General features: G+C 44.3%; 1 protein-coding gene and 1 non-coding gene across 40 annotated transcripts in view; both read left to right on the top strand.

Moving 5' to 3' along the window:
• Positions 1-15,540, top strand: part of UBAP2L (ubiquitin associated protein 2 like) — a 51,719-nt gene that overhangs the window by 31,514 nt on the left and 4,665 nt on the right. For 21 of the 39 annotated variants that reach the window (XM_058660338.1, XM_058660321.1, XM_058660327.1 and 18 more), the window contains 13 exons: positions 155-353; positions 2,078-2,355; positions 2,495-2,667; positions 4,187-4,376; positions 5,029-5,083; positions 5,750-5,924; positions 6,260-6,332; positions 7,547-7,742; positions 7,827-7,915; positions 8,644-8,697; positions 10,504-10,585; positions 11,359-11,576; positions 11,976-12,081. In XM_058660338.1, coding sequence (XP_058516321.1) covers positions 155-353; positions 2,078-2,355; positions 2,495-2,667; positions 4,187-4,376; positions 5,029-5,083; positions 5,750-5,924; positions 6,260-6,332; positions 7,547-7,742; positions 7,827-7,915; positions 8,644-8,697; positions 10,504-10,585; positions 11,359-11,576; positions 11,976-12,081 — 1,888 coding nt within the window. Of the gene's footprint in view, positions 1-154; positions 354-2,077; positions 2,356-2,494; positions 2,668-4,186; positions 4,377-5,028; positions 5,084-5,749; positions 5,925-6,259; positions 6,333-7,546; positions 7,743-7,814; positions 7,916-8,643; positions 8,698-10,503; positions 10,586-11,358; positions 11,577-11,975; positions 12,082-13,219; positions 13,621-15,540 lie in introns of those variants that run through there. The other 18 variants (XM_058660308.1, XM_058660307.1, XM_058660317.1 and 15 more) reach the window with 3 other exon arrangements.
• LOC118758755 (small nucleolar RNA SNORA58) lies at positions 10,289-10,425 on the top strand. The gene has a single exon (XR_004995837.2). It is a non-coding gene; the product is annotated as a small nucleolar RNA SNORA58 (small nucleolar RNA).

Consider the following 15,540-nt stretch of genomic DNA (forward strand, 5'->3'; position numbering starts at 1 on the left):
GCTTAATTTTAGATAGCCTGGCTCTAGATTTGTACTTCTAATGAACTGCACTGTATACTGGTAGCATTCTTGTCCGGTCTGTACTGATTCCGTCTAGATGAATATTTGAGCAAGGTTACTAGCTGATTTCTCTAATCCCTTTGTTCATCTGCAGGTGAGCATGTTAGGGAAAGGATTTGGTGATGTTGGTGAAGCTAAAGGCGGCAGCACCACAGGCTCCCAGTTTTTGGAGCAATTCAAGACTGCTCAGGCCCTGGCTCAGTTGGCAGCTCAGCATTCTCAGTCTGGAAGCGCCACCACCTCCTCTTGGGACATGGGCTCAACAACACAATCTCCATCGCTGGTGCAGTATGGTAAGAAAGTGAAGGGGACTGGAACCCTTTTTGCGTTGAAGTTTTTGTTTGTTTGTTTGTTTTATTTTTTTTAATATTATTTGTAAGCTTGCCCCGGCCTCGTGGCCTAGCGGCTAAAGTCCTCGCCTTGAAAGCCCCGGGATCCCATATGGGCGCCAGTTCTAATCCCGGCAGCTCCACTTTCCATCCAGCTCCCTGCTTGTGGCCTGGGAAAGCAGTTGAGGATGGCCCAATGCATTGGGACCCTGCACCTGCGTGGGAGACCCGGAAGAGGTTCCAGGTTCCCGGCATCGGATCGGCGCATCAACCCGTTGCGGCTCACTTGGGGAGTGAATCATCGGACAGAAGAGCTTCCTCTCTGTCTCTCTTCCTCTGTGTATATCTGGCTGTAATAAAATGAATAAATCTTTAATAAAGAAAAAAAATATTATTTGTAAGCTAGCAGGGGAAGTGGCAGAAAACATTTCCTGAAGTGAAGAGAGCAACAGCCACTGTCTTCAGCCAGGCTGACCTCAGCAAGTTGGGGTTCAGGGGACAGTTAGGATGCCCACTATAGAATACCTGAGTGTGAGTCCCTGTGTGCAGCTCCTGATTCCAGCTTGCTGATAATGCAGAACCTGGGAGACAGTGGCAATATGTCAAGCAATTAAGTCCTGACTTGGATTGAGTTCCTGGCTCCTGGCTCCTGGCTCCTATCTCCAGCTCAGCCCAGCGCAGCTGTGGTCTTCCTGGGCATTTTGGAAGTACTAATAGTAAGAGCTCTGCCTCTTAAATAAATTGATTTAGAAATCTTTTAATTAAACAAAAAGTTGTAATAAAACTTTAAAGGTTGTATACCTCATCAGAGGGCCAGTACACTTGACGTCCTATGTTGGAGTGCTTTTTTTTTTTTCTTTTAATTCCCAGCTATTCCACTTCTGATCTCGCTAACACATCTGCTAAGTCAGCAAAAGATGGCCCAAGTGCTTGGGTCTTTGTGACTTATGGTAGGGACCCAGATATAGTTTCTGGCTCTAAGCTTTGTCCTGATTCAGACATGAATGTGTAGCCATTTGAGGAGTGAACCAGCATACAGAAAATGTTTCTGTCATGGTCACTATGCCTTACAAATAAATTGACTTTTTTTTTGAAAGGCAGAGTTACAGAGAGATCTTCCATCTCCTGCTTCACTCTCTTAACAGCCCGAGCTGACCTGATCTGAATATGGGAGCGCAGGGGCTCAAGTACTTGAAACATAAGTGTGGAGCTGGATCAGAAATGAAGCAGTTGGAGCTAGAATCAGTGGGCATATGTATGGCATGTTGACATAAGAGGTGAAGGATCAGCCTGTTGAACCACTGCACCAGTTCCATAAACCATCTTTTAATAAAGAAAGAGAAAGAAATTAATTTAGCCATATACATTGTTGCAGATTGTGGTTTTGGAGTATTCCCTAGATTTATGTTTAATATTTGTCTTTGGGTTCATGGATTTGGCTATCTTAACTTTAAATGTGTATTTCATAGATTTCTATCTCAGGCTGGGTAATGATATTAACTAGGTTAAATTCCACTGACGAAGATATGTGATCTAGTGATTGTTGGAAATGGGATTAAGTCCCTAAAAAGGGCCTGTTTTTATGTAGTTTCTGATTCATGAGGGTTTCTGATAGTAAAAGGGCAGCACAGTGACATTTTGAGATTTATCAGCACCTCTGGCCTTAAACGCAGCACTTTCTTTTGCAGATTTGAAGAACCCAAATGATTCCACAGTACACAGCCCCTTTACGAAGCGCCAGGCTTTCACCCCAACTTCAACCATGATGGAGGTGTTCCTTCAGGAGAAGCCACCTGCAGTGGCCACCTCCACAGCTGCACCTCCACCCCCCTCTTCTCCTCTGCCAAGCAAATCCACCTCGGCTCCACAGATGTCTCCTGGGTCTTCAGACAACCAGTCCTCCAGCCCTCAGCCAGCTCAGCAGAAACTCAAACAGCAGAAGAAAAAAGCATCCTTGACTTCTAAGGTACTTGGACTCCTTAAGGCAAGGAAGTGTGAGATGTGGGAATTGAGATTGTAAGGGTGAATTTGAAAGTTGGAAGGGAAAGCTTTACCTTAATCCTAGTGCAAGGTTGTATTTTATTCTCTCTCACCTCTCCCTGCAGATTCCTGCTCTGGCTGTGGAGATGCCTGGCTCAGCAGATATCTCAGGGCTAAATCTGCAGTTTGGGGCATTACAGTTTGGGTCAGAGCCCGTCCTTTCTGATTATGAGTCGACCCCCACCACGAGCGCCTCTTCAAGCCAGGCTCCCAGTAGCCTGTATACCAGCACGGCCAGGTAGTAGAAACGTGAGCAGTCATACCTCTTTTGATAGCATTTTACTCCTTTTTCTAAATGTCTTGCTGCTTTCTAGAACTTGGGAGAGGCCAGCCCTTTGACTGGGACAAATATGTAGTTGTAGTGTTTTGTTAAGACCTTAGCGCTTGAAATTAGTGTTAATATAATTACCTGTAGCTTTAAACAGGTGGAGTATGCCTCTTTGGTACTTATAGAATATCCAGCATCCAAGCACAGTTCTGCAAGATGTGTACAACCTCTAATGGAGAGTACTTTACCGTCTGCCACAGCTAAAGATGATGTTGCCGCTTCTTTCAACCCTTCTTTTTTTTTTTTCTAATGCATTTATTTTTATTGCAAAGTCAGATATATGGAGTAGGTGAGACTGAGAGGAAAATCTTCTGTCCAATGATTCATTCCCCAAGTGACCACAGTGGCTGGAACTGAGCCAATCTGAAACTCAGAGCCAGGAGCTCTTCTGGGTCTCCCACACGGGTGCAGGGTCCCAAGGCTTTGGGCCATCCTTGACTGCTTTCCCAGGCCAGAAACAGGGAGCTGGATGGGAAGTGGGCTGTTGGGATTAGAATTGGCGCCCATTATGGGATCCCGGAGCATTTAAGGAGAGGACTTTAGCCACTAGGCTACTGTGCTGGGCCCCAAAGGGTCTAACTTTGAATGCCAGGAAGAAAGTGGCATTGACGTCTTAAAATCAGAGAAACCTTTCTGGTGAAAGCTTTACCCCCTCTTCTAATAACTGTCAAGGAGGGCCTTAAGGAAATGGAAATCCTCAAGGAAATTCGGCGAACTGGTCTCAGGTTTTCTTCAGTCCTGAGGCTTTAGAAGTTTGTATTTTAGGCCCTGAACTAGATCTATTGAATCACTAAAGTGGAGATTGGTCTTTCTTACACTAAAGATTAATATTTGAGGAGACAGAGATTGAGATGGATTCTCTATCCGCTGACTGACATACTGCTGCAATAGCCAGGGGTAGGCCAGGCTGAATCCAGAAGCCAGAGACTCCATCCAGATCTTCCGTAGCTTGTTGCAGGAAACAAACAGTTGAACTATTGCCTGCTCCTCTCCCAGGAGCATTAGCAGGAAGCTGGATCAGATGCAGAGTCGTTGAGGGAGCTAAGGATTTATTTAACCGAGTGAGAATACAAGGTGGCTTTTTCTGTGCTTAGGATTCGTGTTAATGTGTAGAAGAGACATAGAGTTGTATATTCTTTGTGTTGATTCTTAGTCGTTTTTTCTTATTACAGCATAATATAGGGAACAAATGTTTTTTCTTCTTCTTTAAAAGTGGTGTTTGTAAACTTTCTTAATTTACAACCCTGGCTCTTTTGAATGTAATTCTTTTGTTGTTGGGAGGAATTTGTTCAGTTTGAGTTGTTGCTGAAGAATCTATATTTGATTGAAATCAGTTTATTCCAGTTGTAAATCTCGACCGACTCTTTTTTATTAGTTAATATGCTCTATTTTATTTCGCTGAGATATCCCTTTTCTTTATTCCCTACAGTGAATCTTCATCTACAATTTCATCTAACCAGAGTCAGGAGTCTGGTTATCAGAGCGGCCCAATTCAGTCGACAGCCTATACCTCCCAAAATAATGCTCAGGGCCCTCTATATGAACAGAGATCCACACAGACTCGACGGTACCCTAGCTCCATCTCGTCATCACCCCAAAAGGACCTGACTCAGGCAAAGGTAGTGACCTCACATGCCTCTGAGCATTGGTTAAGAGCATAGCGGGCAAATGTCCCCCAACTGATAGTGCTCTACTTCTCAGAAAATGGTGCTGGCGAGAAGCTCAACAGGTCACGTTGCTCTGGATGATGAAATAAAAGCTGTTTTTGGCAAGCCGGGAGGCTCAGAGCCACAAAACCATTTTTGCACTAAAGATTCATTGTTTCTAGTAGAATTAGTTTCAAGTATCTGACATCTCTTCTTTGAAGACTTGATTGCTAGTCTTCTGAGTGTGTATCAAAAGACCTCACCTTGCTGTGTTTTGACCTTGTGAGGGTAACAGCACCTCAGAAGTGATTGTCCAGTACAGCCGGCAGCAGGGGTGGTTTCACTCAACTGTTGTACTCCCACGTCCTTGTGCAAGGATCACTGGATTTGGATTTGGGGTTTCATCATCAGTTTGGGGGTTTTCTTTCTGTCACACAAAGATGGGATAACTGGTTTTTGTTTTTAGTTTTTGTTACTTTATTTCTTTGGATAGTTTATATTGTATTAATCCTTTCATTACCTTGCAGAGTTTCTCCTAAAGGTTTGTTGACCAAAGTAAGCCATGTCACTGCTAATTTGCCCCATTCACATGAGTTTGTTCTTGCTCCTCTGTTTCTTGTACCAGAATGGCTTCAGTTCGGTGCAGGCCACGCAGTTACAGACCACGCAATCTGTTGAAGGTGAGTGTTCTCCAGCCTTTTTCCTCTTAATATTTTTGTGTTGATTAGATTGTGGTGAAAAATCTGACACAATGATTAAAACATCTGGTTATAATCTTAGTTTGATATGCCTTGCTGCTTACTCTGAGACCATCCAAACATTTCAGATTTCTGTCTTTATAAACATCATTCCATTGGTTTCCTTCATCAGGCAACTAAAATGCATGCTATGAAATGCTTAGAATTTAGAAAGATTTTTACCTGGAGCTAGGTTTTTGGCTCAGTGGCTTAAGTCACTTCATGAAATGCCAGCTTTCCATGGCTGAGTGCTGACTGGGATCCTGGCTACTCTGCTCCTGATGGCACCTCCCTACTGATGTGTCTGGGAAGGCATCAGAGTGTGTCCCAAATACTTAGCTGCTAGCACCTGTGTGGGAGACCCAGGTGGAGTTACGGGTTCCTAGCTTTGGCCGGCTGAGTTCCAACCATTATGGCCATTCGGTGAGTGAACCAACAAGTAGAAGATCTCTGTTACCTTTCCTTTCAAAAACAAAACAAAAAAGTCCTTAATTTGAATAGTCCATTATCAAATGACTCACACTCTGCATTTGCAGCAGCTTAGGGCCTGTATTCACCTGCTCTCTTAGACACTCCCTTGCCTTTGATGAGGTTCTTCTTTATTCCCAGGTGCTCCAGGCTCTGCAGTGAAATCTGACTCACCTTCCACTTCTAGCATCCCCCCTCTCAATGAAACGGTATCTGCAGCTTCCTTGCTGACAACAACCAATCAACATTCATCATCCTTGGGTGGCTTGAGCCACAGTGAGGAGATTCCAAATACTACCACCACGCAACACAGCAGGTAATTGGGAGTAAGAAGATGGAGTTCGGGGTTAGTGAGTAGCATGACTGCTCTCTCATTTTCTTACTCCTCATACTTGACAAATACCTATTAGCTCTAAGAGTGGGAACACTAAATGCTATGGGAAATGGAGACTGAAGAGACCTATTGAATTTTCCGTTTGTAATATTTGCTTTAGTTTTAACTGCGCACCACCCCTGCCTCATTACATGTCCTGTATGATGTAGGTCCTTTGTCATCCCGTACTATGGCCTCAGTTCCTTACTTGTATTCAGCTGAAGGCCAGGTCAGATAACCATAGTGCTATGGCTGATGGCCCTCTGTTGTCTTTACAGCACGTTATCTACACAGCAGAATACCCTTTCCTCATCAACATCTTCTGGGCGCACTTCGACATCCACTCTTTTGGTGAGTATGGTGCTGAAGTCTGTAGCTGTCCAACACTAAAATTCTCCTAAGAGTGAATTTTGAATATTTCTTCATGAAATAGTAAAATGATGATTCGTCTTAGGTTGCAGGAAAAAGAGTAAAAGGATATTAGGAAGCTGCTAGAGGCCAAGAAATGTGGAACTTCAGAAGTAACTCTGATTTGAAAGTGTAGATGGAAGTGGTTTTCTTCTTTTAAGATTCATTTTACCTTTTATTGGTAAAGTCAGATACACAGAGAGAAGGAGAGACTGAGAGAAAGATCTTCACATCCAATGATTCACTCCCTAAGTGGCCATAATGGCCAGAGCTGAACCAGTCTGGAACCAGGAGCTTCTTCTGGGTCTTCCACGTGGGTGAAGGGTCCCAAGGCTTTGGGCCGTCCTTAACCGCTTTCCCAGGCCATAAGCAGAGAGCTGGATGGGAAGCAGGGTTGCTGGGATTAAAACCGGCGCCTATATGGCATGTTGGCGTGTGCAAAGCGAGGACTTTAGTTGCTAGGCCACCGCACCAGGCCCCAAAAGGGCTTTCTATGGAGTATGGTGAACACAAGTCCTAAAAACAATTAGCCTGAGTCTAAACATATTTAGGAAAGTAGGGGCCAGATAGGAAGTTTGGTTTTTCTTTGCTTTCTTGCTTTTTTTTTTTTTTAAGCAATAAGGAATTTTGTCCTTGTGATCTGTAACAATTATTGATAGAATTAGACTGAGTTTGTAAAGGAGGACTCAATTTGCATTAAGTGTCAGGTTTGCTAGAACGTTGTGAGAAGATGTATAATGGCTAGGACCTTTTTACGAGTCTGCATAATTTCAGGTTTAAAGTCACTACTCTTTTTCTAACCCATAAGCTGATTGTTAGGCTGACCTAGTAAAGAGAAGCGTGGAAGAACAGGTAGCAATTTTTAGACCTTAAGATCTGTTCTCTTACTGGCTAACCAGTGTTGGTCTCGCTTTTCTGTCTTCCTGAATAGGATTCTGGTGTGTAGTGAGTCTCTTGCTATCCTTGCTAGTTGGAGCATGAAGAGTGTATAAGTGGAGAGATTCTAACTGCTTTGGTAGATGTGGGCACCTTGGTGTTCTACCTTGACCTTTTTAATTGGGAAATTGACATGATGATATCAGAACAGCTTGTTGTTTATCTCCCCTGAGCTGTGGTACTAATCATCTTCTCTCTTCTATTGCTCCTGCTTTTTGAAGCACACAAGTGTGGAAAGTGAGGCGAATCTCCATTCTTCCTCCAGCACTTTCTCCACCACATCCAGCACAGTCTCTGCCCCTCCCCCAGTGGTCAGTGTCTCCTCTAGTCTCAATAGTGGCAGTAGCCTGGGCCTCAGCTTAGGCAGCAACTCCACCGTCACAGCCTCTACGCGAAGCTCGGTTGCTACGACTTCAGGTAACCCCCGTGGAGGTTGGTGGCCTTCCTCTATGTTGGAGGGGAGTGATGGTGTGACAGGATCAAATGTAGTTTCTCTTTTAGGAAAAGCTCCTCCTAACCTCCCTCCTGGGGTTCCGCCGTTGTTGCCTAATCCATATATCATGGCCCCAGGGCTGTTACATGCCTACCCGGTAAGTGGTACCAAACAGTGTTCTCCAAGAAGTGATAGTGTGAAACAAATCCTAGGCCCCAGAAGCCACAAATCCAGAGCATTCTCCTAGAATCCCTTTCAGATTCCTAGAGAATTAGCTGAATGGATTCCCTTGCTCTGAGGAATTCTGCTAGCTCGTGCTGTGGTCATGGAGTTCACAGCTCAGCCTGGGACTGGGCTAAGTTCCTGGTGGTAGTTGTAACCTTTTGTCATAGTGCATTTTGTATCACCTTTTAATATGTAGTGCTTATTTAGATGTAGAATATTTATGAAAAATATTAAAAGATACATGTTTGTGTCCTCAGAAAGTCTGGAAACCCATAAAGAAACTTCAGATAGCACTTTAACACTTTTTAATAGCACATTACTTCAATATTCAGAAATTAGAGCAAATATGAATCTTTTCTGGAGATAAAATTTAAACCACCCTTTGAGAGCTCTGAGACAAATGGATAGAAGTGAGAGTGAAGCTGTCTGTTAGTGTATAGCTTGTGTCTGCCCTACTGCTGCAGGTTGGGGCCTGCTTATTTAAATCAGTAGGATATAGATTGAGAATAGCTTTAGGATACTACATGTGTTGTGATCTGTATACTTCTTCCCGTTAAAGAATCTATGTCCTGCTCAATTAAACTGTTTTGCCTGTCATCTCCTTGGTCTGCTGGCGTCATGACCAGTTCCTATCAATAGTGTTGCATGTCTTTCTTTCAGCCACAGGTATATGGTTATGATGATTTGCAGATGCTTCAGACAAGATTTCCATTGGTGAGTGTGTGGGGTCAAATTTTGGAACAATAGGAATCTTAATGTTGGGAAGATTATGTCAGATTTCTGGTTGATACACATTCACTCTTTTTATTTTTTTTATTATTTTTTTTTTTTTAAGATTTATTTATTTTATTACAAAGTCAGATATACAGAGAGGAGGAGAGAGAGAGAGGAAGATCTTCCGTCCGATGATTCATTCCCCAAGTGAGCCGCAACGGCCAGTGCTGCACCAATCCGAGGCCGGGAACCAGAAACCTCTTCCGGGTCTCCCACACGGGTGCAGAGTCCCAAGGCTTTGAGCTGTCTTCGACTGCTTTCCCAGGCCACCAGCAGGGAGCTGGATGGGAAGTGGAGCTGCCGGGATCAGAACCGGCGCCCATATGGGATTCCGGTGCGTTCAAGGCGAGGACTTTAGCCGCTAGGCCACGCTGCCGGGCCCCATTCAGAGCTATTTGTGCAAGTGTATCGAAAAGAACAGTAAAAAAAAAAGGGGCCCCACTGTTTTTATAAATATTGATTTATTTTTACTTGAAAATTAGAATTACAGAGATGGAGAACTTCCATCCACTGGTTTGCTCTCCAAATGGTAACCACAACTGGAATTGGACCAGTCTGAAACTGGGAGCCAGTATCGTCTTCTGGGTCTTCCATGTGGATGCAAGGGCCCAAATCCTTAGGCCATTCTCTGCTTCTTTCCCAGACCGTAAACCGGGAACTAGGTTAAAAGTGGAGCAGCTTGGACTTGAACTGGCATCCATGTAATATACATGCCGGCTCGCACTTTTATTTTTTTTGTGTGTTAGAAAATATCAATTTGGGCCCGGCGGCGTGGACTAACCGCTAAAGTCTTCGCCTTAAACGCCCCGGGATCCCATATGGGCGCCGGTTCTAATCCCGGCAGCTCCACTTCCCATCCAGCTCCCTGCTGGTGGCCTGGGAAAGCAGTTGAGGACGGCCCAATGCATTGGGACCCTGCACCCGTGTGGGAGACCCGGAGGAGGTTCCAGGTTCCCGGCATCGGATCGGTGCGCACCAGCCTGTTGCGGCTCAGTTGGGGAGTGAATCATTGGATGGAAGATCTTCCTCTCTGTCTCTCCTCCTCTCTGTATATCCGGCTTTCCAATAATAATAAAATCTTAAAAAAAAAAAAAAAGTATCAATTTGGGGAAATTTTTTTTTTTTTTTTTTTTTTTTAGATTTATTTATTTTATTACAGCCAGATATACACAGAGGAGGAGAGACAGAGAGGAAGATCTTCCGTCCGATGATTCACTCCCCAAGTGAGCCGCAACGGGGGATGCGCGCCGATCCGAAGCCGGGAACCTGGAACCTCTTCCGGGTCTCCCACACGGAAATATTTCTAACAGGAATTTTTGTAATTAGAGTTGTAACATCTTTGAAGTAAACATTTTAAACTGTTATAGTTGATTATTCTGGAGGTCTCAGGGTGTTCTGTGAGTTTTAAGTATTTTCAGCTATAGAAATAAAGATCAGTTTTATTTTGTTTCAGTGGGAAAAGTTTGTTTCAGTGAGAAAATACAACGTTACATAGAGGAGTGAAAATGTTAATCCTGGTGTCTTCTCCAGCTGGCATACCAGTAGACCTTGTCTGACTGTGCACGTAGCCAGGCAAGGGGGACAATGTATGCAAGAGTAAATTTGGAGTTCATGCCAGCTCTAACCAGCTGGATCAGTAGCTGGATAAATTGCCATACTCCGACATGATCCTCTCCTTCATCCTCTGATTCTCACGCTGGAGGATGAATGTCATTGAACCTTTCCTGTTTTGTTTTGCTTTTCTAGGATTACTACAGCATCCCATTTCCTACACCCACCACTCCATTGACTGGGAGGGATGGTAGCCTGGCCAGCAACCCTTATTCTGGTAGGACTTTCATGGGGCCTGAATCGAGGGAACATGTTTTGGGATTGGTGGCAGGAACCTCATTAGTAGAAAGAAGGGCCCAGTTTATCATTGTCCTAGCAGTGACAGAAGTTTAGAATGGAGGTCATGGATTAGGGTTGTTGGGTTCAGAATCCTGCTGTAAAGTTTGGTTGGAGGCAGTTATCCTCTAACTTTTCATCCCACTTTATCTCATCTCCGTGTGATAGGCAAGATATCTTAACTTGATTTTCTTAACTCTTCCTACTTTTTCGAGGAAGTACAGTGGTTCAACTGGCCTTTTATGCTCATCTCTGCCTCTGTACTCCACTCACAGCTGCAATCTCATTGCCTTGCTATGCCTTGGGCCTTTTTTTGTTTTCTTTTTTTTCCCTGACTTATTGTCCTCATTAACTTATCATTTTCCCTGATTTATCATTGTCCTTCAAGTCTAGCATAAGGTGTTTGCTGAGAAAGAACCAAGAGGAGGGGTGAAGGAAGGAGATGAAAGTGAACATGAGTGGGTAGAGAAGGCGTGCAGAAGCTATATTCTCGGAGCCTTTCCTCATCATAGTATTGCACATTTATGCAGCATTATTGCTTGGTTGTCACTGTGTGAAGTGTCCTGTGCATTGCTAAGTAAGAGCAGCATAGAAATGTAATTCAAGGAATTAAATCATGGAATGGGATCTCCTAGAATCATGTGAAACCAGGAGGGGTAATTCTACACTGGTATTGATCCAAGAGGCAGGTACATGTAGCTTCTCCCATCACAGGTGACCTCACAAAGTTCGGCCGTGGGGATGCTTCCTCCCCCGCCCCGGCCACAACCCTGGCCCAGCCCCAACAGAACCAGACGCAGACTCACCACAGCACGCAGCAGACATTCCTGAACCCGGCGCTGCCTCCTGGCTACAGTTACACCAGCCTGCCATACTACACAGGGGTCCCGGGCCTCCCCAGCACCTTCCAGTATGGGCCTGCTGTGTTCCCTGTGAGTACCCAGCCTTTGTCTGCTTGTGCTGAAGGATTCTAACCCTGAGTGCTTCCAGCTGTCCTTAATGACTTTACTAATGGTTGAAGAGGAATCATTTTCACCTATGGCCTGGGAGGGGAAGTAGGGCTGAAACCGATAGAATTAGCTTGAGGGGAGTGTGGTGCCATACAGCTTTGACTGTCATTCATTCCCTGCTATATCACTGCCCCTGTTCCTCCATGACCATTTTATGACTTCATTGGTAGATATTAGAAATATTGATGAGGATCCTGTAAACTGTAGCCTTTGAGTATCAGAATAGACACTGTCTATATCTCCGTGCCCTGGGGTAGGACTGGAAGGGCAGATGGTATCTTGCTGCCATTTTACTGGAGCTCTGGCCTTTTTACTGTTTAGGTGGCTCCTACCTCTTCCAAGCAGCATGGTGTGAATGTCAATGTGAATGCATCGGCCACCCCTTTCCAACAGCCGAGTGGATATGGGTCTCATGGATACAACACTGGTAAGTTCATCTTGGTCTTGACTCAGTGGTATTTGTGGGTTATTACTGGCTCAGTTTCAGGGAGGAAAACCTGTTTGAGCAAATGGCTTTGGTGAGGGTGTTTTGCTCAGCTGACTTAGATATCTATGGGAACAGCACCACCACAGGAGACTGATCCAAGGACATGTGTCTACCACCCATTCATATGGGAACCCTCAGGGCATTTGCTGGGCATCGGGGTGTGTTGCTGAACTAATCTTTGGTGGAAATGGAAACAAGGGACCCCAAGATTTTGCTGAGACACCAGTGGAGGGAATGTTAAAAATATGTATATTATAACACTGATAAAGTAAAGAGACATGATCAGTGGCTCCCACCTCATAGACTGATAGGTTTGGCTTAAATCTCTTTGTAGTGCTACTTTCCTTATGTGGCTCCCCTGTTAGTCCCTGCCTAGGAAATCTAAGACAAGAGAAAGGAGTAGTCATGGCTACTCAGTAGAGGAGGATTGCACTGGGCGGGTCAGATCTTTAGGTACATTCATTTGTATGGCTGGTCTTTTCCACAATGTCTGTTTGCATATTTGATGACAGCACAGGAACCATAGGAACCTTCTGGATGAGTACTGACCTAAAAGCTAGCCTTTCTCTTGCTTTGATATCTCACATCTGCTCCACTTTGAGAGGACAGGAGTGAGAAGTCTTTGAGTAGAACAGTTCTGCACTTTTTTTTAATCTACTTGTAGATGAATGTAGGGAGGAGATTGCTGTAGTTGCTTGGGGTTCATGCTGTGGGTTGTCCTTCTAAGCTGTCAGCTTAGTTGTAGTTATGATGATTGGCTGGGGTAGTATCTGTGATCTTCACCGTTGGGAATTGCAGGTGGAAATACTGCCTAGACATCTCAATAATTGGGAAGCTAGCTAAGCTGAGCACAGAAGACAAGTAGATCTGGGAACAAAAAGCTGGGTGAAGCTTTAAACTGTGCTATGTAAGGCAGAATAGCTGATTCTGGAAATTCTAGCTTCTTACTTCCCTTAAGACTTCAGAAACCTCCCCACCACCACCACCCTCAGTTTCACAATCTCACAGAGGGCTGTTGTCATTTTATTCCTCATCAACCTCTAAATTCATTTATTTTTATGTATTTGATTCCTTTTAGGAAGAAAATATCCACCCCCTTACAAGCATTTCTGGACGGCTGAGAGCTAATTTGGCCCAAGGCTGGGGGCTGTGTTTTGTGTGTGTGTATAAATTTGCACTGAAGTCTTGTTTCAGAAACCAGACCACTGAGGAGAGCCTGCTGATCTGAGGCCATAGCCTGCGTGGCTGGGGGAGAGGAGTTGGTGGATGCCTTCTGGGCTTTTGAACTTGCCCCTTCCCTATTTCCCTCTCCCCCATGTGTCTGACCCTGTCTTACCCATTTCAAGCTCGAGCGGTGCAGCACCTCCGAAACATCAATACACACACTGCTGTTGCTTTTGATTTCTGGAAGGCATGTAGTTTCAACTTGTAACAAAAATATTTGTAGTCTTCAATAAACTGTGGTATTTCTTTAGCTAACTCTGGCGTTCTTTCCGTGCATGACTTTCTGGACACTAGGAACCAATTTTGTGCTATGGATGAAGGGTGGAGGGTGGTGGTTTGGTGTTTTGTTTCCAATCAAACCCCAGTATAACCAAAGGCTGTTACATTTTCAGTATGGAGTGGGAGGAAAAATAGCCTCAGTTTCCAGCCTGTTGATTGGCTGGCAAAGAAAGCTACTTATAGAAAATTCCTGATTCCCCACTATTCCATTTAGAGCTTCTGACAGAGGGAAAAAGACAATGAAGATTAGTGTCATGTCATGGTGAAAGGCAGAAGAGATGGTATCCAGAGCTGATATTAGGGAAGGATCTTGCAGGTCGTAAATCCCAGATCTGGTTCCCCAAGGCCAAGTGGCTGACTGAGATATGACCAGTCATCAGCTAGCCTGATAACTCCAGCTTTGTGAAAGCTGCTAGTCTGGAGCTTGTTCTCAGTCCCCTCAGAGGTTCTAGAGGCTCAATTATTAGTCCTTTTTTGTTTATGGGTACAGTTAAGGGTGTGTGGGGAAAAGTTTGAGCAGACATTTCCTTGATTGTAGAAATCGTAACACCCACCAGGTCAATTAGTGTCCCCTGACCGATAGAGTTCACTTGGATAGCCACAGTGTTCCCCTTGGTTCATTGGAAACAGCAACTTCCGTTTTCCTTGTATTTGTTCCCAGCCCTCTGGAGTTGCCATGCTAGGAGAGAAGGTTTCTTGTTTTTCCCCACCATCTACATTGTGTTGGTTTATTACTTTGAGGTGAGTAAGGGATAGGTAAAGTGTTGATGTGGGAAGGAAAGCCAGAGAGCTCTGAGCATCACTCAAAGAGTTGGGCAGAGGTTGGAAAGCCATTATTCTTAACATCTACACTGTCTGTTGTGGTTAACATAAAGCATCTTTGTTTCCTGCATTTCTAGTCCCTTCAACTCCACATCGTAGTCAAGGCCTCTGGGCTAGAAGCACCTCCATCTCCACCCCCAGCTAGATCAGTGTCTGCAAGTGAGACCAGATAGGAGCACATCAACACTCAATTCCTCCCTACCCCTTCAGCCTGAGAATTCGCTTTGTCATCCTCCCAATCTCAGTAGGCAACTTGGCCTCCTTTCGCTGAGGTTGACCAAGCAAGCTGTTTGAGCCTTTGCAGTAAAGATTAATCACTGTCTTTTAGGGTTATGTCTTTAAAATGCTCTGTTTATACTACCTTCATTCTAAGTCCTACCCAAACCTGCTTATAAGCTTAGGTTTTCCATAACTGGACTGTTCTTAAATGTGATGCCTGTTGCCCAGTGATTTGCCAGGTGGGCTCTTAGGGTGTGAAAGAGGGAAGAAATATACCCGTAATCCCCCCGAGGCTCTTGTATTCCCTTGTTACACTCCAGTGCCTTTTGTGTAAAGTGGATCATCTCTCTGAAGAATTGTTTTTCTTGCTTGGTTTCTGTTCTTTTTTCCTAGTTTGTGTCCACCCCTCCCTGGAACAATCTGGACTTAAGATGTGGGAGTTTTTTTCAGATTCTGCTTCTATAGGGATAATTCTAAAGTGGACAGTTGGAGCCGGGCTGAGCTCCTGAAGGCTGTATTTGTTCTCCACATTGTGAGAATTTGGGTTATGGAGTTTCAAGGGGGATTGTTAAATTGTGGGTGAGCAGAGGATATTTTTTTTAAGTTCATAGTTGAGTCACTCAAGTACATTGCTTCTAAAATAATAAACATGGGATTCAAGCGCAAAAATACAGAAATTTCCTAGTTTTCTTTCATCTTTGTGAGAATAAAACATCTTTTTAAAAATCATGCTTGAAGTTTCTAGTTCAATCACTTCTCTGATCTTTGAGTGCAGTTGATGCCCTTCGGTTTGAGAAGTGTAAAATGAGCTGGTGTATTGGTCTGGTTCTGGTGAGGTTGCCAAGGCAGGATGGA

Source organism: Ochotona princeps, chromosome 2 (genome assembly GCF_030435755.1).
Source record: "Ochotona princeps isolate mOchPri1 chromosome 2, mOchPri1.hap1, whole genome shotgun sequence".
Lineage (NCBI taxonomy): Eukaryota > Metazoa > Chordata > Mammalia > Lagomorpha > Ochotonidae > Ochotona > Ochotona princeps.